General features: G+C 45.5%; 1 protein-coding gene across 6 annotated transcripts in view; it reads right to left on the bottom strand.

Moving 5' to 3' along the window:
* Positions 1–19,003, bottom strand: part of CALCOCO1 (calcium binding and coiled-coil domain 1) — a 42,716-nt gene that overhangs the window by 3,225 nt on the left and 20,488 nt on the right. For 2 of the 6 annotated variants that reach the window (XM_034412125.3, XM_087886770.1), the window contains 6 exons: positions 18,376–18,630; positions 5,557–5,682; positions 3,526–3,621; positions 3,269–3,380; positions 1,205–1,416; positions 351–457 (listed from right to left, as the gene is read on the bottom strand). In XM_034412125.3, the coding sequence (XP_034268016.2) occupies positions 351–457; positions 1,205–1,416; positions 3,269–3,380; positions 3,526–3,621; positions 5,557–5,682; positions 18,376–18,630 (908 nt within the window). Of the gene's footprint in view, positions 1–350; positions 458–1,204; positions 1,417–3,268; positions 3,381–3,525; positions 3,622–5,556; positions 5,683–7,646; positions 7,982–15,728; positions 17,596–18,375; positions 18,631–19,003 lie in introns of those variants that run through there. The other 4 variants (XM_087886768.1, XM_087886769.1, XM_087886767.1 and 1 more) reach the window with 3 other exon arrangements.

Genomic DNA, 19,003 nt, shown 5'->3' with positions numbered 1-19,003 from the left:
GGATTGCTGATAGCGCACGCGCCAAATGCGCACTGTGCAGTTTCCATAAAATTGAACTTCCGTGTTACAAACAAGGAAAGGAGCAAGGAAAACAGCTGAGGAGGGCCAATTCAATCTGCCGCCCCTGATCAGCTGGGCTTCAGAAGAAGAAATAAAGATCAGTATAAATCGGGGGTGGGTGGACGGGCCCACTTTCACAGCAACAGAGAACTGGTTCGCTCTCAGTAGGAAGTGGGAACTACCGGTTCACTTGAACCGGTCCGAACTGGTAGAATCCTACCACTGAATACATCTGAGAGAGGACAAGGTTGAAGAGAAAATGCAGTACAGATGGAATAACTTCCCCTCACCTGGCCACTTCACAGAAGCCATTGCCCAGTTCTGGAAGGAGTAGATTGGTTTCTTCACCACCACTCTGAGCAGCTGCCATCAGAACTGCCTTCTCATCTTCAGCTTCCTGCAAATAGAAAGAGAGGCATGTTTTCAGTATGTTTGACTTTGGCTCATGCTCACAACAACTGGCCTGTTCTTCCTATGCGGGAGGGCACCGCAACTCCTATGCCTCGATAAGTATATGCATACATACAGAATCCTCCTTTCAGGACACCTGATTTGCACAGAAAATATCTAGGTTCAACGGTCTCTTGGTGCTAATCGCATTTCTTGTCCCTTTTGGATATTATTATTGTTTCTCTGAATTTACAAAATTGGAAGCTGGTATCACGAAAAGTAAGCACATCAACCTTTAGTGCAGATGTCCATGCGTGTACACACACACACACACACACACACACACAAACCCATAATGCCCCTGGATCTGACAGACACTGAGAAAATAAAAATGATGAGTAGCTGTAGACCTGCTATCTTCCTGCCCACCCCCCAAAAAGGTAAAAAACTAAACCAGTGTGATAGGAAGCATCCTTTAGGAGAGGCCAGTGGGTTGATGGGCAGCATTTTTAACACGTCATCTTCCTAGTGATTATGCTCCAACAGTAAACATTTTGTGAAAGTGCCAGGCCTCCTTCGAGGATTCCATGGCATCAAGGCACTCTCAGTATGCTTTCAAAACCTCAAAACAGGTGCTCTATCCCTGGGCTAGTTCATCTCTTTGCCTGGATCCCCAAAGCAACTCTTTCGCCCTTCGCCTTGGACAGCTATATGCGGGCTGGGCTAGGTCCTTCCGTGCTTCTCAGGGCCTCACCGAGTCAGAACTGGAATCCTCAGGCAGCTGTTTGATCTGACTAGCAATAGGAGCAGGCTGGCTGATCACCACTGTGTGAGATAACCCATGGGCACAGGGAGGCGTGGTGGTCACTGCTCGGGTGTCACACAGGCTGTAAGAACTGAGCTGGGTAGGCAGGCGCATGTCCTCAGGGCATTCGTCCTCTGAATCAGACAGGGAGTCCAGGGAGCCTGGAAGATGAAAATGAAGGAGATGGCGTTAGGTGTATGTGTGGGTGTGTGTAAAAAAATCTCTCCCAGAGAGCAATGATGCTCCCAGTAGAGACTGACCTTGCAGAGAAAAACATTGCTCAGTTTGCTCTAGGGCAATTTGCCTTAGCCTCCTATTGGGGCTTGAACCTGAAACTGGATATCTCTTAGGAAGGAGATAAGGACAAACCATTTCTGAAAAACCTTGCTGAAAAACCCGCAGAGACTTCGCTGGGCAGTTCTCAGGAATCAATGCTGACTTTATTTTTATTTTTATTTTTTATTTTTATTTTTGTTTATTTTTATATGCCGCCCTTCTCCGGAGACTCAGGGCGGCTTACAATGCGTTAAGCAATAGCCTTCATACTTTTGTATATTTTATACAAAGTCAGCTTATTGCCCCCACAAACCGGGTCCTCATTTTACCCACCTTAGAAAGGATGGAAGGCTGAGTCGACCTTGAGTCTGGTGAGAATTGAACTCGCAGTAATTGCAGGCAGCTGGATGTTAAATGCTGCCTTAGTAGGAGGCATTAGCCTCCTACGCCACTCAGGCTCCTCCTTGCCTCAGACTTGAAGGCAAGAAAAGTAAAGAAAAAGAAAAAGAAAAAGGAGGACAGTAAATATTTCCTAACGTGCTTGGCATGGATTTGGGGAAGGGAAGCAAAAAGCTCTCTTTTTGAAAGTTCCTAGGAAAGGATGTTCCATCCACCCAGAAGAAATATCTCACAAAATCTAAAGTCTGACTTTACAGCTTCATTATGGAATACTCCAAAGAGTTCCCGCAGAGTAAGAAAAGAATGGAAGAATTACAAAGTGCGACAGAGAGAATAGATTTTCCCAGTTGTGGCCCTAACCACCAGGGTAGTAAACATTCAGTACTCAGATATCGCTGCACTGCAGCTCCTGTCATTCCTCACCATCAGCCACGGCAGTGGTGGGTTGCTACCGGTTCGGGCGAACTGATAGCGGCGGAGGCTTCACCCACCCGCCCGGATGCTTCTGCGCATGTGCAGAAGCACTGTGCATGCGCATGAGCGCACATGCACGAGTGAACCGGTAGCGACGGGATTTTGAACCCGTCCCTGGGCCACAGACTCACAGGAATTAAAATCAATCAACCACATATTGCACATTTCAGATTAAATATGGGAAGAAAAGGTTTAGCTGAACAAAATTCTGGAGAAGCAGCTTCAACCTCAAGGTAAACTCCATCAAGATCCCTGACCACTTTGTTCTGAGTAAGTTTAAGGATGCTTGAAAATTTAGATTCACAAGGCTAGTTTTAGAACTCAACAATGTCTGTTGATCCCTACATTTTTATATTTTTTTGCCTTTGTCACTGATAGCATGGACCGGGCTCACTAAACATACCGTATTTTTGGGACTATAAGTCGCACCGGAATATAAGACGCACCAAGATTTCGAAAAGGTAAACAAGAAAAAAAAAAAAGGTTTTGCCCTCCCCAGCCCCCAGGAGCACTCTGCAGGCCTCCCAAACCCTCTGCATGCCCCATTTTTCGCAAAAATGGGCTCGTTTTTGTGAAAAAGGGCCCGTTTTTGGCCTCCCAAACCCCCTACATGTCGCGTTTTTGCCCTCCCCAGTCCCCAGGAGCACTCTGCACAGCTCCCAAACCCTCTGCGCATCCCGTTAATGGGCCTGTTTTTGGCGAAAACGGGACAGGGTTTCTGGAGGCCAAAAATGGCTGTATTCAGTGTATAAGACACACCAACATTTTCACCCTCTTTTGCGGGGGCAGGGGGGGGAACTGCGTCTTATACTCCAAAAAGTACGGTAATTGGCAGGGCTGCCAGCTGATGGTGGTGGGACTAACCAGGAGTATCCAGAGCTCTCTCCTCTTCGTCAATCAGAACTGATTCACTCCATTTCTCATCTGCTACTTTCTCCAAACGTTCTTCAAGGCGGCGTATGTACACCAGCAACTCCTGTAGGCAGACAATGGGCAACAACACATCAGCATTAAGCCCTGAACTGCACTGCGTTCCTCCTCTCGCCACTTCGTATCTTCTTCTCATACTAAATTCAGGCTATGGTCGGCCTTCCTTCCCTCCATTTGGATGCCACACCAACCTGTTTTTCGGACTGCAGTTGTTCTTTCTCCTTCTGGCCAACCTGCAGGGCGGCCCGCAGTTCCCGAAGCTCACGGCGGCTCTCAGAGACTTGAACCTGATGAGGGCAAACGTGACATTTGCCAAAGCAGAATTTTAGAATAACACGTATAGAGAGTTATGAAGCCCACTAGGAAACTAAATACAGGTAGTCCTCGACTTACAACAGTTCATTTAATGACCGTTCAAAGTTACAATGGGCACTGAAAAAAGTGACTTAGGATCATTCTTCACACACACTGCAGCATCCCTGTGGTCATGTGATCAAAATTCAGATGCTGGTTCATATTTTTATGATGGCTGCAGTGTCATGTGATCAGCTTTTGCGGCCTTCTGACAAGCAATGCCAATGGGGAATCCAGATTCACTTAACAACCGTGTTAATAACTTAACAAATGCAGTGATTCACTTAACAACTGTGGCAACAGAAGTCGTAAAATGGGGCAAAACCCACTTAACAAGTGTTTCACTTAGCCACATAAATGTTGGGCTCAATTGTGGTTGTAACCCAAGGACTATCTGTAGTTAATGCTCATGCCCAATGCTGGGATTTTAAGAAAGCTCCTTTCCTTTTTGGAAAGCTCTGTCCATTTTCTAGGGCCTCTATTTTATTCATGGGGCAGAGCCTCCCCTTCATCGCTGGCCAACTCCATTTCCTAAAGGACTTTTAGGCTTCTGTTTTGATTTATTGTCACACTGCACTCGCCTCTTACAGCAGGCCTGCATAACCCGGAGAGGGGAAAGGGCCACACTGATGAATTAAAAATATTTGTGGGTGCAAAGCAATACCTGGTGGGCCAATCAGCTGCCAGTAGAGAGGAGGCAGCGCTTGAACAAAGGGTAGCAATGAGGCCCGAGGTGCTCAGCAACACACCTTTCTGAATGGTAGTGAATTTAATGACTTTTTAATAAGCAGCATCAAACCACACAAGGATGTTTGATGAGCCTTGTGTTGTCCATGGTCCTTATGTGGTCCAGCTTTGTCTTAGAGATTGTGCCAGCAAAGGTTTAAACAAAATAAAAGAACTGGCATGCTGGATCCATTTAAGCCTTTCCTAACTTGGTGGTCTCCTGATACAGTGAGACAACAACTCTTTGACCTCCTGGCCAGGATGGTCAAGACAGATCTAAAGGAGTTGCAGTCTAGAGAGCACTGAAGTTAGGAAGACCTATTCTGTAGATGCACCTAACCAAATAATCGGATATACAGGACTGTTGAAGGTCTGCACAAAAAAATTCTCAGGGAGGACTAAGGATGGTCAGTGACAACAGGATAAGGTAAAGGTAAAGGTTCCCCTCGCACATGTGCTAGTCGTTCCTGACTCTAGGGGGCAGTGCTCATCTCTGTTTCAAAGCCGAAGAGCCAGCGCTGCCTGAAGACTTGTGGCTGGCATGACTAAACACCAAAGGTCCACGGAATGCTGGTGGTCCCTATTTTTCTACTTGCATTTTTTACTTGCTTTCGAACTAGGATGGCAGAAGCTGGGACAAGTAACGGGAGTTCATCCCATTACGCGGCACTAGGGATTCGAACTGCCGACCTTTCGATTGACAAACTCAGCGTCTTAGCCACTGAGCTACCGCGTCCCTTTGATAAGATATTTATATATCATAGATAGATAGATAGATAGATAGATAGATAGATAGATAGATAGATAGATAGGATTGCTGTCCCTTCGACAACAAGATAGTGGCTGGCAAATTGGGGGAAGAAATAAAATGGAAGGATAGGCTCTGTTAGCCATTAGTCAATAATTCCAAAAGTCACAGAAAGAATCATGCATCCTGTAAGAGAGGGAGAGCATCAAGAGTTCTTTTCAAAACTTTCTCTGCTGGTGATCCTTGCAAGATAAAGATGTCTTGCAACCCATCTAGACAGCAGGCAAGGGGGTTAAACTTCTTCCTGGAAGCTTGGCAATCTTAATCTGTAAACGGCTCTGTTTCCCCTCCCTCCTTGAATGATGGAATCCTTTTTCCAGGGGAGATAGTTTACCAGGCTGGCATCCCGTTCCTGTACCAGCTCCATACGCAACACCTGGCGCTGTGCCCGCTCTTCTTGCAAGTTATTTTCAAGACGGAGAACCTCAGCACTCAGCTTCAGGATCTTATCTTTCTCGGCCTAACAAAACATAAATTTGAAAGGAAGGGTCAGTGCAGGATGAGATTACTCCCCCCCTCCCCCCATCTGCTCTATGGAAAGCTATTAAAGTACTTGGCAAGGTTGGATTCTTCGTGAAATATGCAGGGATGGAAAACCCAAGGAAGTCTAGATGTTACTTAACGACAATAATGGTTCTCTACTACAGTTTTTAATTGGTTTTAATAAATTATGTAAACTCTGTAAATTTTGTTTTAATTGCGTATGCTGCCCAGAGTCACGTGAAAGTCAGATGGGCAACTATATACATAGAAATTCAATAATTAAATAAACAAATATAAACCCACCAACTCCTCAGCAATGACTATGTTGACAGAGCTAGCAAAAGTTTTAGCTCAGGGACATCTAAAACCCTAAAGAGCAGCTAGGTTAAGAAGGAGTCATCTATAGATTTGTCCATTGATTTAGTTATCCCAGCAATTTTGTCCCTGTTTTAACAGAGTGTGGGAAAAGGAAGGAAGGAAGGAAGGAAGGAAGGAAGGAAGGAAGGAAGGAAGGAGCAAGGAAGAGAAGGAGGAAGGGAGGGAGGAAGGAAGGAAGAAGGGAGGGAGGAAGGAAGAGAAGGAGGGAGGGAGGGAGGAAGGAGGGAGGGAGGGAGGCAGGGAGGCAGGGAGGCAGGGAGGCAGGGAGGAAGGAAGGAAGGAAGGAAGGAAGGAAGGAAGGAAGGAAGGAAGGAAGGAAGGAAGGAAGGAAGACCGCAAGGAGGATTCAACATAGTTAATACTGACAGAATAGTTCTCCACAAGATCGACACTATTGATAAAAGGGGTCCCACAGAGCAAACTGGATTGCTGAACATTTTTGTTTGTGGTCATACTGGAAAAAATTGACACATGTACAAAACTCAAACATAAAATGAGATTCCTTTTAATAGTTAAGTAAAACGCTTCAAATTTGAAACTTTCAAGGCAAATCATCCCAATCGGAGTTTGGAACAGCTACTCAGACTTCAATGGATGGTTCAAAACTGTTTTGACCTTACCAGAAGTGTTTGAAATTCAAACTAGCCCCACTTTAATCTCAGAATGCCAATTCTATAGGATTGTTTTAAGTTCAGAACACTTTCAGAATGGTCGGAAGAACACTAGAGTCAAAACACCCACCTTCAAATTCAAATATTCCAAATTCCTAACACATAAAATCTGAAATGATGGAAACCTGCACCTTTTAACACATCCCTCTCAATAGACTTAGCTTTATTTAGCTTATAGAAGATAATGTAGTGCAGCATACTAGGAAAAGTTTATCCCTTGCTAGAAACGTTCCCCAGAAAGGGAATCTGGGGAAGCATCTAAATGCTTTAAAATACTGTGGGGTCCCTGGTGCTCTCTGAGCTTGGTTGTTTTCTTGCAGACTTTTTGTTACCAAACTCGGTGACATCATCAGTACTAAGGATGTGCTAATGATGTTAGCTAGTTTGGTAATGAAACATCTGCAAGAAACAACCAAGCTCAGAGTGCACCAAGGACCCCACAGTTCAACCCTGAGCTACAAATATTCTCTTTGATCTCTTTAAAATATAGAATAATTTAGTTCCAAAGCAATATCATTCTTCTTCTTCTTCTTTCCTTTTTTTGAAACTCCCAAACATTAAATCTCGGCATTCAACTACTTGGGGATTTTGTTCTTTCTGCAAGCACAACTAATTAAAAAAATTCCCCAGAACTTAATTTGAATCCAAAATAAAAGATCAATGATTGCATTAATGGATGTCAGGATCTTTTTGCTTTATTCCCTCTATACTACGAAGAAAATAGGCAATGCAATGCTTATGTGGATTGGGGAAGGTAGTATTATGTATAGTGCTGAAAATATTGGCCATGGGTAAAGGGGATCTGGTGTCGAAATTCCACTTGATTAGAGTAGAGTAGAGTAGATGTCAAGTTTCGAGGTCGTCTCAAATAAATTGCATTTCAAACAAAGTCTTTGAAGAAAACTCGCATTTATTAAGCACAACATTCAAAGCCCGACTCATTGTAGCCAACACTGACTTCCAGACCCAAAATCCTCCCTTTTCGTTCCCCACTCCCCTGCACTCATTGGCCATCTTCCAAGTCACTCTACCCCTATCTACTGCTCCAACTCAAAGGAATTTCCCCCCTCCCATCCCATCTCCTAGGGGATATTATCTCCAGGGAAAATAAGTAGGTGAAAAGTCAAACGTCCCTTTCCAGACGCCTCCGCTCCTCCTTCTTATGTCAGTACTAGAGTAAATGCAGCTTGAAGTGCTGCTCCTCCCCCTTCATTTTTCCAGGGTGGCCTGTGTAAGACAAACAACAAGTTAAGTACTGTTACCCCATCCAGGGGTGTGGGTCCTGCCCCCTCCCGCTTTGCCCGGGTGATCTGCACGGAATTTGGCTATAAGGCGGTCAGCTTGGATGTTTCTGCTTTTCACCCAGGAAGCCTCTGACAAAGGGTAACCCTTCCACTTGATTAAGTATTGGAGGTGTCGCCTGTGCCACCTCGAATCGAGAATTTGCTGTACCTCATAGTGAGTGTGGCCCCCAATAACCAGGGGCCCGGGGGGTCACGTGGCACTGGCCTTAAAGTTGACCCCACCACAGTTTCAGGAGGCTACTGTGGAAAACGGGGTGTATCCTCCCTAGTAGTCGGGGCAGCTGCAGTTGTACTGTAACCGGGTTGATTAGTTTTACTATAGGGAATGGTCCTATAAATTTCGGGCCCAGTTTCCTGCTCGGGAGTCTGAGTCTCAAATACTTGGTGGAGAGGTAGACCTTCTCTCCCACTCGGAATGGTCTTTGGGGAGTTCGGTGCTTATCTGCTTGTTTCTTATAGGATTGTGCCGCCTTGGTTAATGCCTTCTTGACGTTCTCCCAGGTTTCTTTCAACATTTCCATCCAATCGGTCAAACGGACTGAGGAAGGAGGCTCCCTTGGGTACTCTGGCATGGGGACGAAATCCATACCTTAAATCACTACCTTAAATGGGGTTAGTCTTGTGCTACTGTGGACAGCATTATTATACGCAACCTCCGCAAAAGATAGGAGGTCCGCCCAATTAGACTGTTGGTAGTTGACGTAGCACCTCAGGTATTGCTCTATCATGGCATTCTCTCCGCCCTCCCCCATTGGTGCTTGGGTGAAACGCTGAGCTGAGGCCTTGGGATGACCCTATGGACTGTAGGAATTCCCTCCAGAATTTTGCTGTGAACTGGACACCTCGATCGGAGATGATTCTTCTGGGTACTCCATGCAGGCGGTAGATGTGTTTCAGGAACAGTTTGGACAACTGGTGGGCTGAGGGTAGCCCGCTGCAGGGTATGAAATGTGCCTGTTTGGAGAATAAGTCTATTACAGTCCAGATCACTGTGTTTCCACCACTCCTTGGCAGTTCTACTATGAAGTCCATTGCAATCTCCTCCCATGGTCTTGTCAGTTCAGCTACTGGCTGCAGCAGCCCGGGAGGTCTTCTTGGTCTTTTTTTCATCGTGGCACAGATGGTACAACTTTTTACATAACTGTCTACGTCTTTTCTCATGTGGGGCCACCAAAACTGTCTTCGTACTAAGTGCAGAGTCTTTAGGAAGCAGAAATGCCCCGCTGGTTTAACATCATGGCTCCTCTTGAGGACCAGGGTGCATAGAGTCTCTGGGACATAAGAGTTTTGTCCCCTTCCGTGCTAGGTCATCCCTTTTTGTCAAGAGATGTTGATTGTCTTGGAACGAGGGGTCCGCCAATGTCTCCGTTTTGAGTCTTGTCGTTAAGTCACTTGCTGATTGGTCATGGTGGTCGCGACGTTGCCGTCTGGTGACTACCTGACCTACTCCTTGGGCAGAGGGGATGATGGCATTCACTACCTGCTCCCGCTCATTGTTGTATTGGGGCATTCGGGAGAGGGCATCGGCCAGAAAGTTTTTCCCCCCTGGGATGTGCTTCAGCTCAAAGTTGAAACGATTGAAGTATTGGGCCCACCGGATTTGCCTGGGCGACAACTTCTGTGGGGTCCTGAGGGCCTCCAGATTCTTATGGTCAGTCCAAACTTCGAACGGTCTCTGGCCTCCTTCTAGCAGGTGTTGCCAGGTCAACAGCGCCCATCTCACTGCGAACGCTTCCTTTTCCCACGTCGCCCATCGTCTTTCTGTGTCGGTGAGTTTGCGGGATGTGTAGGCACAAGGTTGTAGATTCCTTTGGCTGTTCTTTTGCAGTAGCACAGCCCCCACTGCCACATCGCTGGCATCTTCTTGGATGACGAAGGGTTGTTCAGGGTCAGGATGCTTTAAGACCGGTTCTTTTGCAAACATTTCTTTTAGTGTTTTGAATGCCTGTTGGCAGGCCAGGTCCCACTGTAGAGGTTGTCCTGGGAGGGGTTTTGTTGCTGGATTCCCTGTTTTTAGGAGGTCCATCAGAGGTTTGGCAATTCTTGCAAAAGAGGGGATGAATTGTCTGTAGAAGTTCCCAAACCCCAGGAAGCTTTGTAGTTGTCTGCGGGTGCGAGGGGGTTGCCAGTTTAGGACTGATTGTACTTTGGCTGAGTCCCATTTCTATCCCCTCGTTTGACACTCAGTAGCCTAAGTAGTCTAGCCATGACTGGTGGAACTCGCATTTTGATAGCTTGACATATAGGTTCGCCCCCAGCAGTTTTTCCAGCACTTGGCGGAAGTGTTTGTCTATGGTTTCTGTGAAAATGAGAATGTCATCTAGGTAGACGAGGACCCCCTTATAGAGGTGCTCATGTAGAAACTCATTTATCAATTGTGTTAGGATATGGTTTGAGCTAACAAGTTGTCCAGGCAATATATGTGTTCTGTAACTTTAATATGAATATGTATTGTGTGACTTTAAAGTTTTTCTGCTGATTCATTGTAATGCTGAGTCATACGGTAATTAGTTGTGAACGTATTTAAGAAAGGTACTGTAACGTATTCAGTTGATAAGCTACCATTGTGTGTGGAGTTGCAACCATTGTGCTATCATTGGTTGGATGGATCTGCTACCATCGTGGTTTGTAACCAGAGTGAGTTTGTTATTCTAACCAACTACTGTTTGTGTGGTAAGAAGATTTTGTATCACTGGACTGATTTAACTGGCAAAGACTTGGATTGATTTAAAGACTATGAGATTGTTTTTTCACTATAAAGTAAACTTTTGATAAACCAGTTTGCACATCTCTTATTCATTGCTCTCAGCAACGTTTCTCTGTGCTCTACACTCTGCTGGATGGTAACACAACAACAATATCCTTAACATTGGTTATGGGCCCAGAGCCAACCAGAACTAACTAGGATTGTTAAGAGTTAAACTGAGAGTTAATGTGAATAGTACAAACTGTGTTTGTGATATACAATCCAAGTGAAGATGGCACTAGAACAAGCAGCAAATTTTTCCATGATAACCCGGCTGGATGGAACAAACTATATATCCTGGTCTACAAAATGTAATCTACTTTTGCGTAGAGAAGGACTGTGGGACATAGTTAATAATCCACTGGATCTAACAGCATGGAATCCTGCTGATGAGGAAGATGCGAAGAAAATAGCCAAGTTTAACAGAGACAATGAACGAGCTCTTTGCATTATTGGACTAACACTGGGTGACCAGCAGCTTGTCCATATTCATGGCGAAGAGTCTGCTGCTAGGTGTTGGACCAAGTTGAAGAGACTATATGTTCGTGACTCTGTGGGTGCTCATATTTATCTCACACGGAGATTATTTAAACAACATCTTAAAGGTGGAGATATGATGGCTCATTTGGAATCCATGACCAGAATTTTCCAGGAGCTTCATGAAAAGGAACTTGTTTTCTCAGAATTACAACAAGTTTATATAATTCTTTCTTCTTTGGACGATACTTATGACGACTATGTTTCTTCGTTAGAGGTTTTGTCCAGAGATGAACTGACATTGGCTGGCATAACCGGTAGGTTATTGGAAGAATCCAAAAGAAGACAAGAAAGGGATCAGTTGAGAGTGCAATAACCAAAAGAAGAAAAAATTTATTCAACTGCCTATTTTGTAAAACATAGTTTTGCTTGTGGGGCTAAAGGGCATATAGCTAAGTATTGTAAAAATAAGAAAATGTCTGTTAGGGACAATACTAGACCCAAGAAGGGTTGTAATTTAGCTATATCCAATTCAACTACTGATGTTAACCAGGATTGTTGAGTTGTTGACAGTGGTGCTTCTCAATCTATTTCTAGAAATAGAATTTTTTTTGTTAAAATGGAGAAGAGTAACCAACATGTTAAACTAGCAAATGGCTGGAAGGTTAAGGTAGCTGGAGAGGGTGTTGCTCGTTGGTCATTTAGTAATGAACCATTGCCTATGTTATATATTCCTGGGTTAAAATTCAATTTATTATCTGTTAAATCATTATTGCAATTTGGGTTTACAGTAACATTTAAAAATGATTAGTGTTTTATTGAGAAAGATGGCAAGATTGTTACTGCAAGTTTAGAAAATGATTTATTTATTTTAAGGGATAACCCAGTATTGGTGGTTAAGTCTAAGTCTGTTTATAAGAATGTTAAACTACATGATGAATGTATTCATCTGTTACACCAGAGACTTGGGCATTTAAATTTCAGGACGTTAAAGAAAACAGTTCAGTTATCTGAAGGGATAAAACTACAAGCATGTAGTAAATATATGAATTGCAATGCCTGTAGTCAGCAAAAAAGTAGGGTAACACCAGCAAACCGTGTTAATGATTTTAAAACCAAAAAGCCATTAGAGGTAGTGGTTGTAGACCTAATTGGACCCAAGAAACCCAGCACAGGAGGTGCCTGCTATATTCTAAGCATAGTAGACCAGTATTCAAGATACAGATTCTGTTATCTTATGAAAACAAAAAGTGAAACATTCCAGCATATTAACAACTGGCTGTGTTTTGTGGAAAGGAAACAGAAATTTAAGGTTAAATGCTTAGTGACTGATAATGGTACAGAATTTACCAACCAAAGGTTGGAAAAGTTTTTGCAGGATGCAGGGATCCAGCATAAACGGTCTGCTCCGTACAGACCACAACACAATCCATATATCGAGAGAAGAGGTCAAACATTACAAGCCATGACTAGAACTATGTTGGCAGATTCTGGTTTGCCTGAAAATTTATGGGCTGAGGCTGTTATGTGTGCTAACCATGTGTTAAACAACGTGGTTCATTCCTCTACAGGTGAAATACCATTGACCTTATGGCATGGGAGGAAACCAAATCTTAGTTACTTACACACATTTGGAGCCCCAGTTTGGGTACCTATTCCATCTATTTTAAGGAGAAAGGATCAATAGAGAGCCAGAAAAATGTTTTTCGTTGGCTAGGAATCAAATCATAGGTCTTTTAGATTTTGGGCACAGGGAACTACTAGTGTTTACTGTAGTGCAAGTGCTAAATTTCTAGAGCACGAAGGATGGGATAAACTAGAACGTGCAGATTATAGACATGATAATAATACTGTTAGTATAGAGCATCATATTCCTGATTATATTCCTGAGGATTTAGACGATGTAGAATCCTCTATCAAGGATGAAGAACAGGAAGTAGGTTTAGAGGAGGTAGTTTTAGGGGAGGAGCCAGATGAACCATCTGCGGTAAGTCCTGTATTATCTAGGAGATCTACTAGGGAAAGGCATCCACCTGATTGATATAAAGCAACCGTAGTTTGCCAGGTTAACATAGAACCTTCAAGTTATGAGGATATCGGGCTTTATCCTGAAAAGGAGCAGAATGCTTGGAAGGAGGCAATGAGTAAGGAAATTAATTCTTTAACTAAGTTAGGTGTTTACGAAACTGTGAAATTGCCACCTGGTGAAAAATTAATAGGTTGTAGATGGGTTTACAAAATTAAGAAAAGCATAGATGGGACAGTAACCTATAAAGCTCGCCTTGTAACTCAAGGTTTTTCTCAGACTGAAAAAGATTTTGATGAGGTTTTTGCTCCTAGTTTACGTGCTAGTACTTTAAGAACAGTACTTTAAGAGATTGTTTTTTCACTATAAAGTAAACTTTTGATAAATCAGTTTGCACATCTCTTATTCATTGCTCTCAGCAACGTTTCTCTGTGCTCTACACTCTGCTGGTTGGTAACACAACAATATCCTTAACAAATTGCATGAACACCGCAGGGGCTCCCTGCAGTCCAAATGGCATCACCTTAAATTGGAAACTCCCTAGGGGGCAGTTGAATGCTGTTTTCCACTCATCTCCTTCCCTGATGCGTATCCGGTAGTAGGATTCGCGGAGGTCTAGTTTGGTGAAAACTTTCCCTTTGGACAGGTGGGCTAGCATGTCTTTCATGAGGGGAAGGGGACATAAGTTGTGTACGCAGACAGCGTTGATATCTCTAAAATCAACCACCAGGTGCATAGAGCCGTCTTTCTTCTCTTTGAAGAGGACAGGTGCCGCGACTCGTGGTTTGGCTGGTTCAATTAAACCCCTTTGTAAGTTCTTTTCTATGTAGTTCCGCATTTCTTGCATTTCACGGGGCGTCATGGCATACAATTTAGGTTTAGGTAGTTTTGCCCCAGGGATGATCTCGATGGCGCAATCGGCCTCGCGGTGGCGGACGAGGGGTATGTGTTCGTCTATGGTTTCTGTGTAAATGAGAATGTCATCTAGGTAGACGAGGACCCCCTTATAGAGGTGCTCATGTAGAACCTCATTTATCAATTGCATGAACACCGCTGGGGCTCCCTGCAGTCCAAATGGCATCACCTTAAATTGGAAACTCCCTAGGGGGCAGTTGAATGCTGTTTTCCACTCATCTCCTTCCCTGATGCGTATCCGGTAGTAGGCTTCGCGGAGGTCTAGTTTGGTGAAAACTTTCCCTTTGGACAGGTGGGCTAGCATGTCTTTCATGAGGGGAAGGGGACATAAGTTGTGTACGCAGACAGCGTTGATATCTCTAAAATCAACCACCAGGTGCATAGAGCCGTCTTTCTTCTCTTTGAAGAGGACAGGTGCCGCGACTCGTGGTTTGGCTGGTTCAATTAAACCCCTTTGTAAGTTCTTTTCTATGTAGTTCCGCATTTCTTGCATTTCACGGGGCGTCATGGCATACAATTTAGGTTTAGGTAGTTTTGCCCCAGGGATGATCTCGATGGCGCAATCGGCCTCGCGGTGGCGGACGAGGGGTATGTGTTCGTCTATGGTTTCTGTGTAAATGAGAATGTCATCTAGGTAGACGAGGACCCCCTTATAGAGGTGCTCATGTAGAACCTCATTTATCAACTGCATGAACACCGCTGGGGCTCCCTGCAGTCCAAATGGCATCACCTTAAATTGGAAACTCCCTAGGGGGCAGTTGAATGCTGTTTTCCACTCATCTCCTTCCCTGATGCGTATCCGGTAGTAGGCTTCGCGGAGGTCTAGTTTGGTGAAAACTTTCCCTTTGGACAAGTGGGCTAGCATGTCTTTCATGAGGGGAAGGGGATATAAGTTGTGTACGCAGACAGTGTTGATATCTCTAAAATCAACCACCAGGCACATAGAGCCGTCTTTCTTCTCTTTGAAGAGGACCGGTGCCGCGACCCGTGGTTTGGCTGGTTCAATGAAACCCCTTTGTAGGTTCTTGTCTATGTAGTTCCGCATTTCTTGCATTTCACGGGGCGTCATGGCATACAATTTAGGTTTAGGTAGTTTCGCCCCAGGGATGATCTAGATGGCGCAATCAGCCTCGCGGTGGGGGGGCAGAACGTCACACTCGGCCTCGCTAAACACCTCTGCAAGGTCTTGGTACTCCTCTGGGATTTGTTCTGTCTCATGGGAGCTGTCGGGTGTGGCTGCCAGTTGTTCTAGTGTACCCTTAGGGAGGGACCCTTGTGTCAGTGGCTTCTTCCCTTGCTGTGGCGGGAGGGATTGGGGCCCCTGCATGGGGGGCGTCTCGCCTGGTTGGAGCGTCAGGGGTTGGGGACCCTTTGCTATCCTCAGCCTACGGGTTCCCTCTTGCCACCAGATGATGGGGCCCCATTTGTCTAGTCAAGAGAGTCCCAGTATGACTGGATCTGTCATTTTGGGGGCTATTATGAACCGAATCGTTTCCCAGTGATTTGTTAGCTCCAGCTTCACTGGTTCGGTCAGGTGTGTGGCATAAGTTCCCCCCACTAGAGACCCATCAACTTGTTCAAATCAAATTGGGTGGTTGAGCTTTTTGACTCGGATCCCCAATTTTAGGCCTGTGGGTAGGTTAATCAGGCACCTCGTGCAGCCCGAATCTATTAGGGCTTGGAAAGTCCCTTGGGTCCCTGTTTTTGGGGCCGTTAGGCGTATAGGGAAGAGAAAAGGGTGGATGGGTCCACTCACCATTGGGTCGTCTTCACCCTCGTCCTCGCTGTCATATGATTCAGGGGATTGATTTCCATCATCTGGGATCCCCCTTGTTTCGAATAGGTGGGCGAAGACCTCTGGACCCTGGGGGATTTTCCGTGGCGCATTGGTGGCGCGCTTGGGCCCTCGTTCCGGTCGTGCCTTGGGCGGTGGGTCTGATCTCGGCCTCGGGGTTCCACACGCTGCGGCCAGGTGACCAATCCCCCCACACCTGTAGCACCTCAGCGGGCTCCGTGGGACGACAGGCCTCTGGGTAGGCCGTGGTGCTGTGGTTTCTCGTCTAATGGGTGGTCCCTGGTCTGGTTGGCCTCTCTGCTTGCCATCTGGTTGCTTTGACATGTCGTTGGCTTGCAACCCTCTGTCGACTTTTATCGCTACTCGGAACCATTCGGAGAGTTGGTTCGGGATGTCCTGATAAGCGGTCACTTGGGCGATTCGCTTGTCTAGGCTTGTTCTAAAGAAATACACCAGTAGTCGCTCTGGTAAGGGAGGTAAGGTCCCAATGACTCTCCTGAATTCACGGATATGCTCTCTGATGGGCCTCCCCTTCTGCATTAGGTTCCTGAGCTCGTCCTCCACATAGGGGTCCTCCTCTGCCTCCTCGAACCGGGCTCGTAGTAGTTGTAAGAACCCATCTGTGTCTTGCAGTTGGGGGGCCCTGTTCTTGTAGAGGGCTGCTGACCACCTCCTTGCTTCTCCCTCCAACCCTTCTGAAATGGCATTCACTAGGGCTCTGGGAAATGGGTAGAGGTGTCCATAGCACTCTATGTAGATCTCAGCTGTGTCGAGGAATTGCGCTAGCTGATCTGGATCACCATCGAACTTCCCTCTGAAACGGGGTGGGTCCTCCCTCGCTGCCCTCTCCTCCCACTCCGGGACTCTGTAAGCCTGCCCTCGGTGCCGCTGGTCCTCTTCCTCATCTCTCCTTCTAGGGTAGGGAGGTGATGTCCCATCTAGGCTGCTCGGCTTGCTGTGTAAGGGGGGAACCCATGGATGCATCTTTGAGCTTCCTCTCCTTCTGCTATGGGAGTGGGGAGGGCTGTGCTTCAGTCTACGGCCTCTCGGTTCAGCAGACCAAACTGGCTCCCCCTTCTCCTTTGGCCTGCCCGATGGCCCCTCCTCCCGAATGATGGCATGGTGAAATTTCTCCTTCAATTCGTCTATGGGGCTCTCGAGTAGCTTCCCTGAAGCTTCTTGGTGCCTGGCTTGCTGCCAGTCCCATAGCCAATCTGCCCTCCCCAATTCACTCAGGGGTTTCCCCTTCCCTTGCATGTTCGGGAAGGGAAACTCAGTCTCTGCGGATTTTGGCAAAGCCCACCAATACTCATCTTTTTTTTTCTTGGTTTGTGGCATGATTGTCTGATCTTGGCTGTCTTGCAGCTTCGCTGGAGGAGGGAGGGGTTGAGGCTCCGTTGCACCCAAACTGGCTGGGATCAAGACTGGCTCTTTTCCAGTTGCCTGGATTAAACTCTCTTCAGAGAGTTTGCTTTCCGCCATGACGTCTGGACTTCTTCTCCACTCACTCCATACATCTGGCAGGAAGCTGGAGATCTGGAGGTCAGCCAGTTTGGCTTGGAAAGGAGTGTTGGCCATCTGTCAAGTTTTGAGGTCATCTCAAATAAATTGCATTTCAAACAAAGTCTTTGAAGAAAACTCGCATTTATTAAGCACGACATTCAAAGCCCGACTCATCGTAGCCAACACTGACTTCCAGACCCAAAACCCTCCCTTTCCGTTCCCCACTCCTCTGCACTCATTGGCCATCTTCCAAATCACTCTACCCCTATCTACTGCTCCAACTCAAAGGAATTTCCCCCCTCCCATCCCATCTCCTAGGGGATATTATCTCCAGGGAAAATAAATAGGTGAAAAGTCAAACGTCCCTTTCCAGATGCCTCCGCTCCTCCTTATGTCAGCACTAGAGTAAATGCAGCTTGAAGTGCTGACAGTAGAATAGAATAGAATAGAATAGAATAGAATAGAATAGAATAGAATAGAATAGAATAGAATAGAATAGATTTTTTTATTGGCAAAGTGTGATTGGACACACAAGGAATTTGTCTTGGTGCATATGCTCTCAGTGTACATAAAAGAAAAGATACGTTCATCAAGAATCATAAGGTACAACACTTAATGATAGTCATGGTGTACAAATAAGCAATCATAGATAATTCTAGAACATTTGTTCCCTCTCAGTCCAGTCTCAGCCATGGATTGCTGAGAAGGTAAATGAGATGAGGCTCCACATGCATGTTTTAGACTTCCCAGCAGACAGAAGGAACATAAATGATGAAGACCAAAAAAAAAAAACCCAAAACCACAGAAGTTTGCTCAACTGACTTAGGGGATCACATGCACAGGTGTCCCACATACCTCTACGTTCTGCAACAGCATGGCTTTCTCCTTCCACCATTGGCCTTTGCCTTCTTTCCACTTGAGGGTCATGTCAGCAAGCTTGATGTTGACCTCAGCTCCCTCAAGGCGGCTCTTGTGGAGATCAGAGATGGTGCGGTCTCGGATGGAGGCCACACTGGCTAGCTCTTCCCCTAAAAGAGCCACTTTCTGTTGGCTGGCAGCCAGAACGTCCTGTGTGGTGCGTAACTGTTCACACAAGGACTCCATCTGTGCCTGGAAAGAGAGAGGACTGAGAGAAAGAGGCCTAAGAGAAGGTGGAGAGGCCATATCCAACCTTTATGGTACTAGGAGAACCCCAGGAAGAGAATAAGTGGTCTATAATAGCAGCCATTAGAATTCAGCACACTTTCTAATCCTGAAGTGGGAACCTGCCCAAGCAAGTGATTATGGAGGATGGGAAGGTCTTCCAATACTTGATGTATTTCAGGTTTTCAAGCTCTAATCTAATTCTTGTACAAAAAAAAAAAAAAACCTTGTCTAATTTTCACAAAGAAAGAGAGAGATATCTGTTAGGATATGGTTTGAGCCTAACACGTTGTCCAGGCAATATATGTGTTCTGTGACTTTAATATGAATATGTATTGTG

Source organism: Pantherophis guttatus, chromosome 2, assembly GCF_059756535.1.
Source record: "Pantherophis guttatus breed Tessera chromosome 2, ASM5975653v1, whole genome shotgun sequence".
Taxonomy (NCBI): Eukaryota; Metazoa; Chordata; class Lepidosauria; order Squamata; family Colubridae; genus Pantherophis; species Pantherophis guttatus.
The sequence above is the reverse complement of the archived record's forward strand: the minus strand, read 5'-3'. Positions and strand labels throughout refer to the sequence as shown.